The following is a 21,938-nucleotide window of genomic DNA, read 5'->3' on the forward strand; positions in this document are numbered from 1 at the left end:
TTAAAAAATAACTTAAATATAAAGAGCCAATAGGCTTCACTTCGGTGATGTAACATTAATTAAGGGGATATTAAATCCCACATTTTTCAAAACCGAATAAGAAACTCAAAGATTGGAATCAAAGAGTTTCATGCCGAATATAGTAAACTATAAAAGTATCAGCAAATACTAGCGTAAGCCAAAGCACATAGTACAAACTAGGGCAACTCATAGCAAAGGTGGGTAAAGCTGTGATCACTATTCTTAGTATTTCCCATAATGTAAAACATCTCCTAGGAGACGTATGATGTTATACATTATGGTGGCAGGTCACTACCCAGACCGGTTTCGACTTTAATTGAGGTCTCATCAGCGAGTAGGTAGACCAAATTAATATTAAGTATAGCGAAAAGAACTTATACACTCTGCTATACGAGTTGTCAAAAAGGGTGCACCCATTAAGTTACTACATTTGGCATGAAATTCTTCGATTCTGATCTTTGAGTTTCTTATTCGATTTTGAAACGATGTGGGATTTAATATCCCCTTAATTTAAATAATATTACATTGCCAAAGTGAAGTCAATTGGCTCTTTACATTTAATTAACTTAATGGGTGCACATTTTTGACAACTCATATAGCAGAGTATATAAGTTATTTTCACAATACCCTTAGTATTAATTTGGTCTACCTACTCACTCACGAGACCTCAATAAAGGTCGAAACCAGTCTGGGTAGTGACCTCCCATCATAATGCATAACATCATGCATCTCCTAGGAGATGTTTTATATCATGGGAAATACTAAGAATAGTGATCAGAGCTCTACCCACCTTTGCTACGAGTTGCCCTAGTTTGTACTACGTGCTTTGGCTTACGCTAGTATTTGCCGATACTTTTATAGTTTACTATATTCGGCATGAAACTCTTTGATTCAGATCTTTAAGTTTCTTATTCGGTTTTGAAACAATGTGGGATTTAATATCCCCTTAATTTAAATAAATTAAAAAATAAGGATGGCAAATGCTGGGATAGTCCATTCCTAACCACTTGATTCCTAGAGGTTTCTGAACACTACTTTTCATCTATAAAATAATTCCTTATCCATCCTGCTAAACACACAAGCCATTTGGTGAATTTTAATGAGCAGGATCATATAGACCAAACATGGCTCTTGAGCCACATGAGCTCGTGTCACAAGGCTCTTCACGCTCTACCAGTAAAAAAAATAAAAAGAGAACAAAAAAGAGGAAATTGAAAAAAATAAATAAAAAAAAAAGAGCGAAGAGGGAGAGAAAAACAGGGTTAATAAAAAAAGTTTAATTCAAAACACAATAATTTTAGTTATTTACTAGTCGAGGCCTTCATTGTATAAATTTTCTTAGTAAGCTCCTTAAAATTAGGTGTGCGATTAGTCAAAGCAGTTCTTACATGTTCATCATTTAAAATAGATCTATATTTAGATTTAATAAATTTAAGAGTAGAATATAGCGATTCACAGCAGTATGTGGTTCCAAAAATGGAGATCAGTTTTCTGTCACATTGCTTAAGTGTTGGATACTGTTGGTCTGGTACTCGCTTCCAAAATTCAATTATGGAACATCCACTTTGCTTCAGACCTTCATCCTCTTGAAGTTTCAAAAAAGCTCCAGTTCTGCAGCTGCAACATCAATCACAATTGGTTCTGAAATAAGACAACCATGCTCAAGCAAGTTCATGAGGAAAGGATTTTCCAAAAAACCGAATGTTGGCTTAAGTTCTTGAAGGTCACAAAAATCAATTGTTGAGTTCTTCAGCCAGATCATTTAATTTGCTAACATAAGATCCCGTTTCTAATTTCACTCCTGGTGAATTTGTCAGTATTTTCTTCAGACAAGCAAAGTGTTTGAAAGTTTTATTTTCCAAGTCTCTCTGGAAAAGTTGCAGTTTGTTTTGGAAGTTTAGCACAGTCTGTGCAAGATTGGTTATTAGTTTTTTCTTTCCCTTGAAGTGAAAGATTTATTATCTGTAGATGCTAGAAAACATCGATGAAAAATGCCACGTCTAACAACCACTGAGTATCTTCAAGATAAGAGAAAAATTTCTCCTTCTTTCTAAAATCAGTCTCTTTAGTAAAGATGTACATTAATTTACTCTGACCATGGAGTTTGCCTCAGATCAGAGCCAAAAGGAAATTCTTAACTAAAATTACTGTGATGTGTGTCATAATGACACTTGCAATTGCTGGCTTTGAATTGTGCAAGTGTTATTTGTTATTTGGTTTACTTTGTCGTTTCACAAAAAGAAACTCCTCTTCCCACTCTGGCCTTAAACTTCTGTGTTCCTCTTCATATTTACCTTTTTATGCGACATTTCTAAGCACTTGAAAATGAGTTCAACGGTAACAAGCACTATCAATGGACTCTCACAACAATATGTTGAACGATACTGATAGATCAGTGCCTTCTGCATCCCCACCTTCCCATGTGCACGCTCACTCCCGTATCATCGCATCGGCCAAAGGTTGCGGCTCTTCTAAATCTTACTGGAATTATTTTGGCTCCAAAAGGATGCATAGTAGTCATGGAATTGCTAGAAAATGCAAGCAGCAGTGAATATCTATATCATGGGTGGCAGTAATAATTTCCCCTGCATGTAGAAGCTATTCAACCTCTTCAGTTCAAATTTAAAATCACAGAATTTCTTATCACCTTTAGTTCATTCCCTCTGCTGGTATCCTCTGGAATAGGAAATACATGAGGAAAACGTAAAGTACAGGGTGACCCATAAGTCACAGAGTAGTCTATAAATCATGGAATGTGCTTTAGAAAGGATCAGTCTTTGCGAAAGTGAAAATGGAAGGCATTTATGTGCTTTTATTTTTTTTTTTATAACAAACAAAAATCTGACAATGCTAAAAAAAATTATACAGTTGCTTCACAAAGATGAGCCCTCTATACAGCATGTTTCATAACTTATGATCACCAAGTCCAATCCAATGCTAACATGTTTCCTCTTTCTCCTCTACTTTCTGCCCTCTCGACAAACTGCATTCAGGATGGGCAAAAAATCTCGACTGTCCTCAAGAGACATCCTCTTCCCAAAAATTATGTCATCAATAAGGTATTTATATAAGTTGAAACAGTTTAATTTTTTTTGTCATGTCATTATCTTATGTATTTATGATTATTCAGGTATATCCATTTTCTCATAAGTGAGAGAAGTGGTTATTTAATAATTCAGATACTACTTTTTCTAATGGAGTCACTTTCTATCATCTGAATTTATGAAAGTAATGATTCCATGTTACCTCCTCTAACATGCTAATACATAACAAAAGAACTAAGACTTCTGATCTTCAAACTCTGATTTTAACTTCTATTTGTTACTTTTCTGGCCTGACTGATACTACTCATGCACCTCTTCATGCCCTTTTTTCCCCACCATATATTTCGTCCATATTAATTTATTTTTTGCACATCTTGCTTAATAATTATGAATAACATGCATAATTAAGTTAAGTTTTTCTGACAAGTATTCTGTACCATCTTTGTAGTATTTATTATTCTTCTCCTTATATTTCAATATATATATATATATATATATATTTTTTTTTTTCAAACCTTAATGATGACATTAATTTATTTAATCCCAACTAAGTAACCCATTTAACTGAGGATACAGACAAGCACTTTTTGATTGATTTCTCATGAATTAATGATGGTATCCTTAAGGCTATTATCACACAGTCTCTTCTTAAGTATCATCACACATTACTTCGTTAAAGTAACCTTCACATCTAGAACCATTTCCTATATCAGAACTGCATTTCTCTTTCAACTGAATGTGGGATGACCTGCATTTTATACACTCAATCTCTAATGTTATCACCAAATCTGCCATCCTTGACTCCAGGGTCCTTTCTATCATGCAGCTGAAGTAGTTATCCCAAAGCAACTCTATAAATTTCCTTCTTTTCTATGCTTTCTTCTAGTACATATATGCATTAGTTAAAATCCCCAATAATGGCTGCTGCCTTGGTACCTAGCTAAACTGTGTTAGTATATTTCACATTCATCTTTCTTTGCACCCACAGGTCTGTAATAACATCCTATCATATTTTTTCTTCCTTGACTCCATCTCTCACACATCCTCAAGCCTACTATCTAAGCCCTTTCCTTGAAATTAAAACATTTCAAAACTAATAATAATATACCTCTTAAATTTTGTTCTCTATGATTATACCATCCTCTGGCAACCAGATCTTACTTACACAAGCCAATAATTTTTGGTAATTTGCACTGAATGTCATGGACTTTTTCTTTATTCTTAAAATATCTGGTAGTACTGAACAAACACTACATAGGCTATTAAAGGACTGTTGATGCACGATATACAGTCTCTTACGGTGAAGTCATCGTCCCACCTTCCCATGGTATACTTTGTTTCCACAAATGGGGAATCTGATGTACTGGTGAGTACTGCCACTGCAAATGCATACCTTCCCTAGTTGGAAGAAATGCCAACTAGACTTCTAGGTGTTACATATCTTTCATTGCCTAGCGAAATACCACTCCCTTGCTTACTGGAGGCATGAAGTGGTTTACAGCCTTGTTAGGTAGTTAGAGCAAGGATTCCAATTTCTTCCTCCCCTTTCCCATTTGCAGTGAGAGTGACATCTTCCACGATGGTTCCACAAGATGGGCTGCTAGTTTTTGCACAAGACTGAACTACTAGTTAGTAAGGAATTAGGAGGCTTCCTGATAAGGTAGTACCTAAATCTTGCTACTATTTACTTTGCCAGTTTGTGACTGGAGAAAGATCAAGTACAGTGGTTGCAGGGGAGGAAAACTGTTGAAGAAACCAAGTTTATTCATTCTATGTGTGTGTAGTACGTTTGTGAGCCTGTCACTTCTCATGCCCAATTCCTTACTATCTCTTCCTCTCCACATATAAGTGATACAACTCAAAGAAAAATTATTTTAGGGGATCATAAAATTCTCCTACATAAAATAGTTTAAAAAAAAATGCAAAAAACAGCAAAAATCCAATTGACAAGACTGAACTACTAGTTAGTAAGGAATTAGGAGGCTTCCTGATAAGGTAGTACCTAAATCTTGCTACTATTTACTTTGCCAGTTTGTGACTGGAGGAAGATTAAGTACAGTGGTTGCAGGGTATGTAGGGGGGAGGAAAACTGTTGAAGAAACCAAGTTTATTCATTCTATATGTGTGTAGTATGTTTGTGAGCCTGTCATTTCTCATGCCCAATTCCTTACTATCTCTTCCTCTCCACATATAAGTGATACAACTCAAAGAAAAATTATTTTAGGGGATCATAAAATTCTCCTACGTAAAATAGTTTAAAAAAAAAACAAAAAACAGTAAAAATCCAATGAAAATGAACATTAAAAAAACCAAAAAAACATTGACATTAATTCTAACCCCCCCCCCCCCAAAAAAAGTTTCCATATCCACTTCACCAACATCCATAGTCTAAACAGCAATATAAATGATATGCACTGCCACCTACCATCATCTAAACCAGAATTGCTATTTTTAGCATAACCCCAGCTGGCAACTTAACTGCTTTACATTGTTCTTTCTCCCACAAGGGCAACACCCTTATGCATTCATTAGAACTGACATCCACATAATAATTACCCCCCCTTCTTCTTATGCTCTTCCCCCAGCACTGATATGCTATAGGTCCTATGACCTTTCACGTGCAAGTCAGATATTAAAGAAAAAAATAAAATGGCACCAACTCCCAGATTTAAAAAAGGTACCTCTCCTTCAGTGCAATGTAACAGGATTCTACCTTCACTCAGCAATGACTGTCACAACCAGTGTAAGAAACACTGGATTTTATAAAACTCAGTGATAAAAACAACAACACTACCACACACATTTCTGCAGCCATTCATGACTATGTTGCTTATGCAAAACTCCTTTGGCTTCTACCCTAATAACACTTACTTGACTCTTCTCATGCACAGTTTTGTCAATCAAATGTTGCTCCACTTGCTTCCTTCTTACACATCCATACATCATTTCTTCTTTGACTCCATCTCTCACACATCCTCAAACCTATTAAGACCTTTTTCTTGAAATTAAAGCATTTCAAAAAAATAATATACCTCTTAAATTTTATTCTCCACGATTATATTATTACATGACACCTCCAAGGAGTCCAAAGACTCATCAAGGAAGGGTGCCTACTCTACCTCTCCACCACTCAATCCACCAACATGCCAACCACATCATTTACACCAATATCATCTAATGCACACCACCATTAGTTATTTTCACAGACAATCACAAACATCCATGCCCACGGTGGGATTCGGATTCGGAGGAGTTAGCATATCTGCACAGGCTGTGCAGATATGCTAACTACTCTGCCAACCAGGCCGACATATCATCCTCTGGCAACTAGAACTTGCTTACACAAGTCAATAATTTTTGGTATTTTGAACTGAATGTCATGAATTATTTTCTTTCTGCCACTATTCACTTTTCTATGCATTAAATTATATATAATTACACGACTTTTTCTCATTATTTATTCTTATCACATCTTAGAAAATTCTAATCACTTGAAACAATTTTTTCCTATTTTCTCTCTCATACTACATTTATCAGTTTTTGAATAATTTGTGCTGCCTGCTGATTACAATTTTTTTTTTCTTCATCATTTTTTTGCTTCCACACAGTTTTCATTAATCCTGAATCTCAACATTCAATACCCACACTATATTTTGAAAGTAAATTAGATATGTGTGGTCTGTAATTAGAGAAAGTGCTAAATTTCATTTATATATTATTATCATCATCATCTCCCTGGAGCCAAAGGACTCACTGCGTAAGGTCCTTACTATTAATCACACTGCATATCAAACCATGCCTTAAACTTGCTTGCTGTATGTAAACTCATCACACAATAAGGCAATGCATGGCATTTGCTTGTCATTCTCCAAACAAAGAACCAATGCTTCCCCACCTCCCTTATTTACACCTTTCTCATACAACTCTTAAGGAATGACTTCTTGATCCATCTCTCTCTCTCTGTCTGTTCATACTATGAAACAACTCCTTTTCATTAATATGGTACAAATTCCTTACTACATTGTGCCACAATCATACCATTTATCCTCTTCATTCTGCAAGGCATTTCCCTCAATCTGTCCTTACACTCAACATGGTAGTACACTAACACTACTTTTGATGCTCTTCTTCTTTGGACCCTTTCTAAAATCTTTTCATTATCTTGAAACCAGGTAACTATATCAGCATACAGTAGTAAATGAATCCTGATCAAGGCATTCTAATGGAACTGCTACTTTAAATATTTTCTTTAAATACCGCTAAACATTAAATGCATTTGAAGAGATGATGAATCAGAAATTTCTAATTAGAATAAAGGTCTATTAATTCTACATACATAGTAGGTAATTTTTACTGCTACTTCTGGTTTTGTTTCATTTGTGTTACAATATTGCTGAATTTCTTGACAGGGATATATACAGTAATTTATAAACTAAAAGGCTAATCAAAAATCAAATTTTTTTTTGTGCTACAAAATAAAAACCATTATCTCAGAAAGAGAAATTAATGAAATACTGTTCTTCAAAAAAGAAAAATCTAACACTAACAGCAACATATACAGTACCTTGCAACATGACTGAAAAGTTTCGCTTCTCTTATTCGTAGAGTGTCTCTTTCAAGTACAACACATAATGTTTCATGATCTATATCTGTGAATCCTTCAGCACCTAATGCTTCCGATGTATATTTATCTATTGTTTCTAAGCACAAAGCAGCTAATTGAGGTTCATCAAACAACCTTGCTTGAGTCAGAAGCATAAATGCATTGTCACTACTAAGATTTGATTTCAGAAAATCAACACAAGCCTTCTCCAGTGCAGGAACAGCATACTTCTTAGCAGTATATAGAGTCATCATTACAGTTTCTGGTCCAATTTGCACTTCATCAGAATATAAAAACCTTAATAATGCCAAAAATGCAGCAGGTTCAACATCAGGAAGTTCAATTTCATCAGAGGTAGTTGCCATAGCCCCATTGAACATAGCATCAAATACTGCACTGCCCACAGACAAAACAAATTTATGTGCTGGAATCCTCTGCTGCTGAGTCCCTTTACCAACAATGAAATGTACATCACTTAGAATCTCTTTATTAAAAATGAACGTCAGACGATCTTTAACTGTTCCTCTAGAGGCTTGCCAATTAAATATTACTTGGCTTGCATAATTCACAGCATTTGCACTAACTGCCGTAGAGAAGTCTTCACAGTGGCAATGATTATTACTAGCATTTTCCCTTTCTCGATGATTTCCAGGGACATTTACAGGTGCTTCAGAAAGTTCAAGGGAACACACATGTGAACTATTGTTTGGTTTGGATCTAGAATTTACTGAAGACATTGTTTTTGTTTTGATATTATCTTCTTTCAAGAAAACTTGAACCCAAATCTGGTGGCAACCTAAAAGTCAGAGAAAAATAAGATTATATTTATAGTATAATATCACACTGAATGCACATATAATAATACAACAAGAAGTAAAATAGTTTTAAAGAAAATTAACACTCAGAAAATAAATATATTACACAGAGTAAAGAATGGAGAAATGTACACCTACTGGCCACTGAATTAGAAACCATTATGCAGATATACATAAACATTACTTAAGCAATGTATATGCAAAATACTTGGTAACGTATAATGCTGCTGATTCAGCAATCATCAATTGTGTTGCTCACAATGGGGAAAAACAAATTATCTTTGGAGTTCGATAAAGGGCTTATTGTGGGTGCCTGTCTGGCTGGAGACATGATTTTGAAAACAGCAGAACTGACTGATTTCTCCAAGAGGTGAGATATCATAGGTGTTTAATTGGTGGAAAAATGGCCCACATTGCTTGTCTAAGAGGCATGACTGTGGTCTTAAGAAAGTCTGTAAGGAACAAGATCACCATCATCTGAGAAGGCTTGTATGGACAAACAGAACTTCCTGTGTGTAGCAATTGCCCGAATCATTTAATGAAGGCTATTCCCAACACATCTCACCAAACTATGGGCAGGAAATTGAAGATAATCAGTATTGGCAGTCACGTGACTATACGAAAACCACTGATTTCTAAAAAGTTTCTAATTCAGTGACTGGTATTATTATTATTCCTGATCCCTCCAAGGAGTCCGAAGACTCATTGCAGGAGGACACCTACAACTGTCTCAACCACTACACCGAACCTCTACTACGAATCATCTCCATCAACGCCATCTACACCACCACCACAACTAGTATTTTTTGTCTGTAAATTGCATGTATTCCGAAGGGCCGATTTGTCTGTATTTGGGATGAAAAACCAGAGTTTCCGGGAGAAAAAAACCTGCTACCTCCATATGAGATCAGCTAGCTCACCTTCGATTGAAATCGTCCAGATAAAGATTCCTCCCATTGCGACAAGAATCGAACTTAGGCCTATTCCAATCGAAGGGTGCAATGTGCCATCGTTCTTCCAACTGCGCTACAGAGGCGCTGTACGTGCAGTTTTCTCTTCTGAATGTTAATAATACATTTCAAACTTTACAATACATCTGGCATCTCTGTTTAAAACAATCATGGTGACCATTTTGAACAGGTATGAAACAGAGGTTCATAAATTTTCTGGCACCACTACCTACAAAGGTCAATTACTCCCTTGTTTTAAGCAGAAAAAGAATAAAAGAAAATGAGAGGGAAAAAAATCAATTACTTGTATTTTGTTTTATATTTCATGATTATTAATAATTAATTTTATAAAATGAAAACATACATAAAGAGACACTCAATATATTAAATTTATCAGTTTGATGGCTGCCACTGTTTGATTAGCTTAGTGACATGATGTTTCATCACAGCTACAGGGTTGTTTGAAAAGTTTGGTAAAAAAATAAGAAACACATTTTTTCGAAAAAAATCACCTTTATTTCTCAACATAGTCTCCATCAAAGTCTACACAAATGACCTGATCCAATATGCAACATCATCTTTAGTGGTGCAAAGAGCAAGCACAGTGGAATGTGGACGCTTAGAAAGCTATGTTACGGAGTGGTGAATCGCACTACACCCTTTACCAGCAGATGGAAGGGTGTGGTGAATACCTGATGAATGTCTCTTACCAGAGTGCATAACCCATCTATGAAATTCGGAAGTGAAGGTATGATCCTATTTTTCCTGGTTTGGCCATGGAGCTCTGTTTGTGGTGCCATGAACACTGAATTCCCAAAAGGTATTTGAACATTCTGGATAATGCAATGCTTCTTACTTTGTGGCATTTCTATGGAACCCATTGTTTCTTTCAGCAAGAAAAAATGCATAGTGTTATAAGGCTGCTCCTGTAACTGTGTGGTTTGTGGATACAATCATCACTACACTTGGCTGGCCTCCACAGAGCCCTGATCTCAACCCTATTGAACACCTGTGAGATGAACTAGAACATCATGCGATGTCAAAGGACATCTAACCTATAACAGTCCAGGAGCTCATTACATGCCTACAGGAAGAATGGTCCAAAATTCCCATTGATCGCTATCATACACTTGGGGGAAAGTATGCCACATAGGATTGCTGCAATCATCATAGCGAAAAGAGGTCCTACATCTTATTAAAATGGGTGCCATGGCTGTTTGTTCCTTACACTATGGTTTGGTGTCTATTGACTTCTTTCCAAGAAGTGTATTTGCTATTACTGACTAAACAAAAACTATCCACCTACCCACCAGAATGCCAGATAATAATAATTACCATCTTCTCACCCTTGACTTTTCTTAACTAGTTCTTCTTCTTCCCGATATCTCCTTGATAACTCAAACCATAACCTTCAATTACCAAATTTCCTTTACTATAGAACATTATTGTTGCTGGATGAAAGTATAGTGTGTGTGTGTGTGTGTGTGTGTGATGTGTGCCAGAGATCAGAAGGAAGAGATGGAGAGAAAAATCAGAAGAGTGGTATAGTTCGCCCACCGTTTGTAGGTCCCTGCTTCGCATCTTTCCAAGAATAGTCGATTCATGCTGAAGGGGAGAAAGAAATGAAGGACGTCCGAATTGGTCGCCAACACGCGAAATCACGTGCTTTATAGGTAAAATTTTCCAACTGTTATACAAGCAACATAGTTAACTACAACAATCAAAAGAGAAGTTAATTTTCCGACCGGTAATAATAAACAACTCATCCCACAATACGGACTGATTACCCTATTATCGGAATGGATTCTCCTTTTTCTAAGATGCGCAGAAGTGTCGAAGAATCTCTAATCGGTGGGCGAACTATACTGAAGAGACAAGTGTTTGGCAGTGGAAACAGTAGTGGTGTCAGAAAGGAAGAGAGAACTGGAATACAGGGAAATGGGGGAGGAGCTCGGGTGGACAGGGAGACATGGCATAGAGAGAGTGAATGTTGAAAGTGGCAGTGAATTTGTGTATGAAGATGGAGTATATCGCAATGTGGGTGGAGAAGTGGAGACTGAGCAGGAAAATGTCGTAAGTAGTGATAAAGGTGATTTGGCAGGAGTAGTGGGGAAATCACAACCAACATATGGGCTTGGAAAGGACTGGCTATAGACCTAAAAAATGAACTGTTGTGTTTACAAATGCCAGAAGTATCAGAAATAAAGGAGATGAAATGGTTTCAGTGATTTAGTTTATTCAACCCCAAATCATTGGAATAAGTGAAACATGGTTGAATGAAGATGATATCGTAACGGGAATAGAAATGGAAGGATACAGTATTTTTCATGAGGATAAGAAGCACAGGAAGGGAGGGGAAGTGCTGCTGATGATAGCAGGGGAATTAAGTCCACATAAGGTAGATATGAAAAGGGGAAAACAGTGGCAATGGTTATGAGGCAGTGTGGTGTAACGTGGAGGTTGAGAGGAAGACATTTAGTTGGATGTTGCCATAGGCCTGGAAATGTGGAAGGTGAAGATGAAGAAATGTATAAACAACTTGGATTAGTGAACAAAGGAAGGGTAATTATTATGGGTGATTTTAATTATGGCAGTATAGATTAGAATGAAGAGATAGCATTTGGGAATAAGGAAAGTGAATTTCTCAAGTTCTTGAAAGATAACTATCTCAGGCAGCATGTAAAGAAAGGCACGCGAGGATCAAGAGTTCTAGATCTCACCATTTCATCAGAGGATGTAATTGTTAGAGGGGGTTTCACATTTTCCTCCAGTTGGTGAAAGTGATCATGAAATAATCACTTGCGCTGTGGCTAGTCATATGCAGGTTTTTTGCGAGGACAGGATATATGTGGAATTATAAGGCTGGTGATTATGACAAGCTTAGGAGACAACTTCGAGCTATAACATGGAACGAGGAGTTGAGCAGTAAGGAAATAAATGCTGCATGGGAACTTATAAAAAATACATAACATCATCAATGTACAAATGTATCCCAAAAGGCCCATGCCGCGCGGCTAGCCTAGTGGCTTTGCGTTTCGCAACCATATGCCTGGGAAAGGAGTGTCCTAGGTTCGATTCCCGTCCACGACGTGAGGAGCTTAAGGATCTTCCTCAGCCATAGCCAAGTTAGCCGGTCTTGGGCGTAGGCAGCAGGGTTTTTTCCACCAGTTTATCTGGGGTTTTTCATCCCGCAAGCAGGCAAACCGGCCCCGTGAACACACAGGTTACAGTCATAAATACTTACGGCAAGGAAGGCAACGGGAAACCACCTTGCTCATAATCATCTCTCCCTAGAATGGTAGCATATAGCTACCCTCCCGCGGCCGTATGGCAGATGGGAACCAGAAGAAGATCCCAAAAGGCCAAAAGACTGAATAAGGTTGGTGTAAAATGGATGAATGCAGAGCATGAAATCTGGAAAAAGAAAGTCCTTAGGAGGAAGTACAAGATAAATAATGCTAATCAGCCACATGAAGAATATAAAGAACAAGCCAGGAGAGTGACTCAGTAAGGAAAACTAAAGTAGAGCACGAGCAGAAATTGGCAAATCAGGCAAAGAAAAACCCTAGAGAGTTTGATTTAGATATGTGACAAGTAAAAGGAAGTATGATCATGGAAAGATGAAGATAAGGGATGAAAGTGGTAAAATGGTAACTGCTGCAGAAGACATTGTTGAGGTATTCAGTGATCAATTTGTGTGTTTCATCCTGATTAGGATGGAATCACGAGGAACTTAAGTGTAGAGGACATAGGAGAGGATAGCTTAATTGTGAGTGAGCAGGAAGTTTTTGAGGAAATAAATAACCTTGATGTTAATAAGGTGATAGGATTTGATGAAATATCACCACGCCTCTTAAGAGAATGTTCCAGAGAACTGGCAGTAGCATTGGCATGCCAGTTTAACAAGAGTTTTGCAACAGCACAGGTTCCAAGGGAGTGAAAGGAGGGTAAAATTGTTCCACTGCATAAAGGCAGTGATAAGGCTGTAGCTTCCAATTATAGACCGGTCTGTATATGTTGAGTTGTGGTGAAGGTCCTGGAGAGATTGGTGAGAAGTAGGATACAGAAATGGATTGATAATAGCAGTATTCTCTGTGGTTATCAGCATGGGGTTTGTTAAGGGGAGATTATGTTTCACTAACTTATGTACTATAAGAAGGTGACAAATACCTTGGACAGAGGAGATGCATATATAGTGGTATAGTTGGATTTTGCAAAAGTTTTAAAGGTTTTTGATAGACTGCCACATGACAAGCTCTTAAATAAATTAAAACAGATGGGATTGGATAACAGATTTCTGTGTTGCATCAGTGACTGGCTGTCAGATACGTATCGGAAAGTTGTATATGTGGTGCAGTATCTCGAAAGAGAAAGGTCACCAGTGGTGTGCCACAGGGGTCAGTTTTTGGGGCCATTATTGTTGTTCAATTTGTATGTTAATGATATTGGATTGGGTTTAACTAGTGATATCCAGCTGTTTGCTGATGATGCAAAACTGGGGAGAGCAATGCACAGTCATGCTGATGTTAATGCCTTACAAGAGGACTTGAATAGATTGCATGAATGGGCAGGTAAGTGGAACTATCAGTTCAATGTTGCCAAGTACAGTACCCCCCCCCCGACTTACATAATATGCGACTTAGGTAAATTCACAGTCATGTAATAAATCTCGAAAATTACAACTACTAGCACGTATGAACATTTTTGCAGCTTTTGCATCTTTAACATCCATTGCAATATGCAACGACACAATGTTACTAGACTTGGCATTCACAGCAAATGTAACGAAGAGTAACAGACAGCAACAGGTTACCAGTAAACGCCGAGAGCAGCAGAGGGCAAGTGAGCAAAAGCCGTAACATTCAAACTGAAACCAATCAATTAGAAATAAAGACTCCGTAAACAATTCCTCCTTTCCTGGACCCATCAGTAGTTCATGTCTTGCACAGTTAGTTTAGTCACTTGTTTATCACCATTAGTGTTCGTTGTTTATTTACCCTTAAAATGGGTTCGAAACGCAAAACCAAATGCGCTGGTAATAAATCTAAAAAACAAAGGTCTGCAATTACTTTAGAAGAAAAGTTGAAAATAATAATTCTTTATGAAGACAGGAAAATTATATCAACAATAGCTCAAGATATAAATCGACCTATTTCGACAGTGAATACGATAATGAAGGATAAAGTTCGCATTGTTGAAAGCATGAAAGGTGCAGTAACATTGAAGGGCACTTTCAGAGATGGAGAAATTGTTGTTTCACTGGATAGAGGATCTGACATATAAGCAGATACCATTGAGTTTTCTGATAATCCAGGAGAAGGCTAGGTTTTTACATAAAGATTTACAAGAGAAGGCTAGCATCACGGACATGGAGAGTGCATTTAAAGTTAGTGCTGGATAGTTTGAACGATTCAAGAAGCATACAAATCTACACAGCATCAAAGTCATGGGTGAGGCAGCAAGTGCAGATACCGACGTGGCAAGTAAATTTCCCGAACTTCTGGCAGAAATAATTGAGGAGGGGGAATATTTGCCTGAGCAAATATTTAATGTTGACAAAACAGCTCTGTTTTGGAAGAGGATGCCAACACGGACATTTATTGCAAAAAAGGAAAAATCTATGCCTGGATTCAAGGTTGCAAAAGATCGGATCACTGTTTTGATTGGTGGCAACACTTCAGGGGACTTAAAACTTAAACCACTTACAGTGTACTATTCCCAGAGACCACGGGCCTTTAAGAACATTGATCCGAGTAGGCTGCCCGTAAACTAGAAATCCAATACTAAGGCATGGGTTACACATGTGCTGTTCACAGACTGGTTCAATAACCACTTCATTCCCCAGGCGAAGGAATATAGTGCCAAGAAAGGAATCCCGTTTAAAGTGCTTCTCCTCCTGGACAATGCCCCTAGCCACCCAGAAGAGTTGGATGACTTTCATTCTGACGTAAAAAGTTGTTTACCTGCCTCCTAGAACCACTGCACTGCTGCAACCTATGGATCAAGGAGGTATCGAGACTTTCAAAGCCTACTATCTGTGGCATATGTTTTCCCAAGCAATCAATGCCATTGATAGTGGTGAGAGCATTACTCTACGTGATATCTGGAAGAATTATAATATCCTTGACGCTATCAAAAACATTGGGGTGGCATAGGAATGAAGTCAAGCGGACAACAATGTGGAAGAAACTCTGCCCAAAAATGGTGCAAAATCATTTAAAGGAAGGAGAGCAGACAATGACTGATACGGTTGTTGAGTTGACACAAGAATTACAACAAGCGACGGAGACGTGTGTGCAACTGGCAGAGCAATTTGAGCTGGAAGTGGATAACATTGACGTTAACGAGCTTCTTTTGAGTCACGATGAAGAACTTACTAATGATGACCTTATTCAGTTGGAGACATTCCAAAATTCTGAAGAAAATACTATGCCGATTGAACCGCCAACTCCAGACATTAAGAAATTTACAACAAAGGGACTAGCCAAGGCTTTTAACCTGATAGACATGGCACTAGCAAAATTAGAATCGATGGATCCGAACACTCAGCAGTTCGAGAATGTTAGCCGCCGTATCCATTCTGATATGTTTAGCTACAAGACCATCTATGATAACAAAAAGCGTGACCACACAATCTACTCTAGACATGTTTGTGAGATGCCGCTCACAACAACGTCAAGATGACAACTCAGACGACCCCGACTACACTCAGCCTTCAACATCGAGAGGGGCATAGAAGTTGCCAGAGAACAGCATTTCTTTTCACAACCATCCACCACCAGTGCCGACTCTCCTACTACAGAGCTAAATTAGCTGTCACAAGACATTTTTTTTTTTATTTGAGAAGTGTTATTTCGGTTTGTTTTTATATTCTTTTATATATTTTTCATACTTTTATAGTTTATATCTGAGTAAATACTGCTGCATGATGTTTCATTTATAAAATAATACTGTGTAAATAATATACTGTACATATCTGTACATATATATATATATATATATATATATATATATATATATATATATATATATATATATATATATATATATACACACATACATAATAATAATAAATATTGCAGTTTCTTACGAAGTTACACTTAAGCAATTTACAAATTCGACTTACGTAAAAGGTTTACGGAACGCATTACTTACGTAACTCGGGGGGGGGGGGGGATTACTGTATAAGGTTTTGAGATTTGGTAAGCAACGATGGGATGCAAAGTATACACTTGGTGGGGAAACTTTAACAGAAGTTGAGGAGATGAGAGATCTAGGAGTGATGGTGGACAAGGACCTGAAATTCGGGGGCCACATTGCACAAGTTGTGAAGACGTCACATCGAATAATGGCAATGATGCAGAGAACCCTGACATGCAGAAATAGCAGTTATGATTCCGTTGTATAAGGCCTTGATCAGGCCTCATATGGATTATTGTGCACAGATTTGGTCACCAGGTGATGATGATAAGTTGGAAAGGGTACATGGTGACGAGGATATGTTGGAAAGGGGTAGGTACAGAGAAGATTCACAAAGGTAGTCAGTGGTCTTTGGAATGTGGAGTACAAGGACAGATTGAGAGAATGTAAGTTGCAAAGCCTCATGAATAGGAGGAAGGGAGGGGGATATGATTGAGACAAACTGATCAGGGGTTGTTATCAGGTAGACATGGAAGAGATTTTTCATATAACTGGAGAGGGGAGTAGAACAGAGGCCATTGCTGGAAACTGTATAAGGAGGGTGTGAGCAAAAGAGTGAGAAGCATGTTCTTTGCATGGAGGGTGGTTGGTGAGTGGAATGCATTACCTGAGTGTGTTGTGGATGTGGACAAACTGAATCAGTTTAAGACTCAGTTGGATGAGCATTGTATGCAATAGTGAGTACCTCCCACGACGAGTCTCTGACTCCGTGGAGGTCGGGTGTTGATAATAATAATTATAAACCTTGTCTGTCCTGCATCCTTTAACATTACAATGGTACAAAATGAAATTATTTCCATTTTTCTACTCCTTTTAATGGTCTCTGATTACTGTTTTCATTCTTCCTGTTCCAAAAACTTGATTAAATTACAGCAAATAATTCTCAATTCTAACTAACTCAAATGAAGGATGCTGTTCTCAATTCCATTCAAAATCCAACTACTATTCAAATCTTGGTTTTCCAGTACCAAGGCAGTCTAAAAAGAATTGGGCATATCACAAGTGGCTTAAGGACTAACTGAAGCTTCTCAATTAGTAGATGAGGAAAAAAAAAAAACTAATCCAATTTTGGTTATGTTGAGATGGCATTCGAGCCTTCTGGTTTCCCATGCTTCTACCACTCTTACATTTCAATAGTACTATGTAATATCATCCAAAAATAAGGCATACTTCTTGGCTTTATTTCTTTCCTGACTGATCAAACTAGCAAAGATTACCAGTCTGGTCGACCAAGTGGTTAACATATCCACTTTCTAACAACATGTTGTATATTCTAATCACAACATGATCATGTCTGTTTTGTGAATGCCTTTTAGGTGGTAGATGAATTTTGTCATCTGGCATGAGACCACTGAACTGCTCACTGGAAGCCTGAAATAGCTTAAAAAAGTTTCATGTTTGATCTCAAGAGCAGGATTTTGGAATTATCTAACCCTCAGTCCACCAATGGTATCCATACTAATGTGCTTATATGCTAATAGTCTTTTATGGGTGGGATTCACACACAAAGTTTTCTGATATTATCCCGCCACCAAAATTGTGAGGGGGGGGGGAATACTACCTGTATTACCATTATAGTAATTCATTCAGCATCCATTCAACAACATGGGAGTGAGACTATATTCAGCCAAAAGAGTGATGAAAGCCACTAAATAAATCATTCTATTACTCTCACTTCAGTTCTCTTAAAAATCACAGAAATAGCCAGCAACAACTTCTTTACCATAATAAATTTAGTTAAATCCTTTATCCAAGTGTAAGCAAATAAAGTTTGCGCCTGAAGTATCTTCAGGACTGAGGCAATTCGTGGTAAAAGGTGGACCAAGCTCTCGTCACTCCTTGTGGACATGTATAATGCTATGCATTAAGGGAAGGGCCACTACCCAGACCGGTTTTGACCTTTATTGAGGTCTCGTCAGTGGGAGCCAGACCCAGAAGTGGTGATACTAAGGCAGAAGCAATGGAGTGAGGAGTGACGAGAACTTGGTCCACCTTTACTACGAGTTGCCTTAGTCCTGAAGATACTTCAGGTGCAAACTTTGTTTGCTTACACTTGGATAAAGGATTAAACTCAATTTATTATAGTAGAAAATAAAGTAGAAACCAAGTAGAAAATAAACTTCCAACCTCTTTACCACTTGGAGGCATCAGCTAATGACCACCAATGGTCACTTAGCTGATGGATTATGGATTAGATTTAGAAGTCCCATAGTTGCAACATTTCCAGAGAATTTGATCACAGAGACTGGCTCACCAAAGCTCTTAGTGTCTACCTTCTATCTTTTCCAACTTGGTCTCCAGTTTCCTTTCTAGATGTTTGTGTCATGGTCAATGGCTTTCTCTTTAAATTTCCTCAGAATATTCCCCCACCTCCAGGGTTCTGTACCTACTCTTCTCCTCCTATACATAACATTTTCTCACTGACTACATTCAGTCAGAAGAATCATAGCAGGAACACACACACAATTATTCATACAATATCTGTTAGTTTTTGAAGCCTACAGACCTTCAATCTATTCTCATAGGGAGCATTCCACAGACTAGCCACAATCTTTGCCACTAGCCTTTGGATACTTTCCACCATTTCTTCATCCCTACGGTATTCAGATATGGCCTTATTGATGCCTTATAAAGGGAAAACGATAGTCTCCCTATTCCTGCTATTCACTGTGTTCCTCAACAATTACATAATCTGATGTATTGTTTTGGCTACCTTTGTACTATATCACCTAAACTTCAACCAACTCTCTGTTCACAATCACCCCACCTAGTCCATCTCATCAGTTTCCTGCAGTTCAGTTATGAAGTGATGTCTTCTTCCCAAAGTGCATCACCTTGCATTGGCCATGTTAAACCGGCAGCTATTTACCTCTGCTCAACACTGCTAGTATATTTATCTGCAGGATCTCTACATCACCTTTATTTACCATCGCTCTTCCCAGTTTTGCATCATTAGTAAAACAACTGAATATATCCCATGAAACTATTTCCTATATCACTGATATACAAATTAAACAAAAGAACCAAGTACTGAGCCTGTGGTATAGCATTAGTCACTTTCTCGTGGACTCAATTCCTCCATAAACTGCTCCTTGATATGTTTATCAGCCACCTTCAAATCCAAATCACAAGATTCATATTCCATTCCCATTTGCTCCAATTTATGCAAACAGAGTTATATGTGGAGTCTTGTCAAACCTTTGCAAAATCCAGCAGTATCACTAACTATTTCCTTTATCCAACTCCACTGTCACTTTATTATAAAAAAGTAAGCAAATCATTAAGGCAAAAACTCGCCCTTCACAAACTGTGTTGTCCCTTATAAGGCATCATATTCCTATCCACCTAGTCATGAAGTCTATCTTTTACCAACTTTTCCAATATCATAACCATAATTCCCGAGGATGGGGGTAGGTGGTACACATCCAGATTTGTTGACAACACACCACGTTTTCTGTATTTCACAAAACTTCTAACATATAATGGAGTTGCTTAAAGATCAAAGCTAGGTAACTGAGAAGGGGACCCCAACCTTTAAAGGAATGTGAAGAACCAACTAGGGCTTTTGATGTTATGTCTAATCCTTACCTTCACCTGGGACACCACATTATTATTATGGGCTATTCCATAGAGTCCTTACTTATCGAGAGAAGTCCTAAACATCATGCCATACACTATCCAACACTTAACCCACAACAGACTCTGGCAACCTATTCCACTCCAAACAAAAAATCTAGTGCTGACACCCCTGCTCAGTTTCAAAGGATGGCCCTAGTTCTCCCACCCCCAGACCTGTTCTGAAAAATTTCCTCTGTATGAATCTTGTAAAAACCCTTCAGTAATTTGTATGTTACAATCATACCACCCCTTTTAAACCTGTCAACCAATTTTTGTAACTAACAAAAATTTTCAACCAGTACTCATAAGGTTGATTCCGTAAACTTGCTACCATCTTGGTGACTTACCTCTTGATCCTCCCTACTGCCTATCATCCCCCCACACACCAAAAAAAGAAACACTGTTGACTAGATCTGTGCAAACTAGTCAAGATTGGGGGTCTTACTAAGGCTCTATAAAAAGATATAATAACCTGTATAATTAGTAAGTATCCACTGAAGAAATTGCCATCTCATCTTCATTCACTGAATGAATGAAGATGAGATGGCAATTTGGAACTCAGCTGACCAAACTGTAATTTGTATTTTGGCTTATACCTGAAACAATGAAATCTCCTGCTAGCAAGGCATTGCTCAGTTAAACAAATCCCCAGCTGTTTTCATCATCTCATTTATGGATGCAAGACTCGGAACCTAAAGAAGCCTGATAGGAAAAGAATAGCCACTTTAGAGATGTGGTGTTATAGAAAGCTCTTGAGGATATATACTGAAAGGTGGATAAATAGATAAGTTTCAGGAAGGACTGGTAGAACTTTAAGGCTTCTCAAGGATACCAACTGAAGAAAGCTTAAATATTTTAGACATGATGAAAGGAAAAAACTTTTAAACAGTAATAGAAAAAGTTCCTGGAAAAAGAGGAAGGAGCAGACCCTCAATGAGATAGATGGATGGTGTGTCTGGAGTGACTTATTTTCAGATGCTGTCCAATGAACAGATTGATGGAACCTGGGCAAACAGTGAATTCTCAGCTACTGGAACAAACTTATCAACATAAAAAGTATCAATGGAAAAGGAATCAAACTGGCAGAACTTAAGTATACCAAGGACACAATTTATGTTACTCAGATGAAGACAAATTTGATATTCTATTAAATAACTGAATCCCAAGCACAGAATTGTTTCTGGAAAATTTGGAGAAAAGCAAAAGCTAATAATGATGAAAGTACTTACTGGACTTCTGTTCAGGACAGACTATCCTATCATTGGTCATAACAGGCACTTAAGCATCCACGACCTTTCCAAGTATTCTTGGACTTCACAACTGCAACTCAAGGATAAGGTGGTTAGCCCTATGCCTCCTAGTGTGTCCCATGTCTGTATATGCATGTGTTCATGGAGCCAGTTGGCAGGATGAAAAACCCCAGATAAACTGGGGTTTTTCATCCTGCAAAAACCCTGCTGTCCATGTCCAAGACTGGCTAACTTGACTATGTTTGAGAAAGATCCTTAAGCTCCCATCAATTCCCATCTCACGTCAGAGATGGGAATCGAACTCAGGACACTCGTTTCCCAGGCATATGGTTGCGAAGCACACAGCCACTTGGCTAACAGCATGGATGTTCAGGACAGACTACTCATCATTAAGTTCTGAGTTATAAGGCAGAAGTTAGAACTGGGGGAAGTACACA

General features: G+C 37.8%; 1 protein-coding gene across 1 annotated transcript in view; it reads right to left on the reverse strand.

The window, feature by feature from the left end:
• LOC150105750 (BTB/POZ domain-containing protein 2-like) overlaps positions 1 to 21,938 on the reverse strand; it is an 82,685-nt gene that overhangs the window by 43,034 nt on the left and 17,713 nt on the right. The window contains exon 2 of the mRNA XM_090395058.1: positions 7,630 to 8,464. Coding sequence (XP_090251184.1) covers positions 7,630 to 8,405 — 776 coding nt within the window. The 5' untranslated portion in view covers positions 8,406 to 8,464. The remainder of the gene's footprint in view (positions 1 to 7,629; positions 8,465 to 21,938) is intronic.

This window comes from Typopeltis vanoorti, chromosome 6, assembly GCF_054136105.1.
Source record: "Typopeltis vanoorti isolate ZY-2024b chromosome 6, IOZ_Tvanoo_1.0, whole genome shotgun sequence".
Classification (NCBI taxonomy): domain Eukaryota; kingdom Metazoa; phylum Arthropoda; class Arachnida; order Uropygi; family Thelyphonidae; genus Typopeltis; species Typopeltis vanoorti.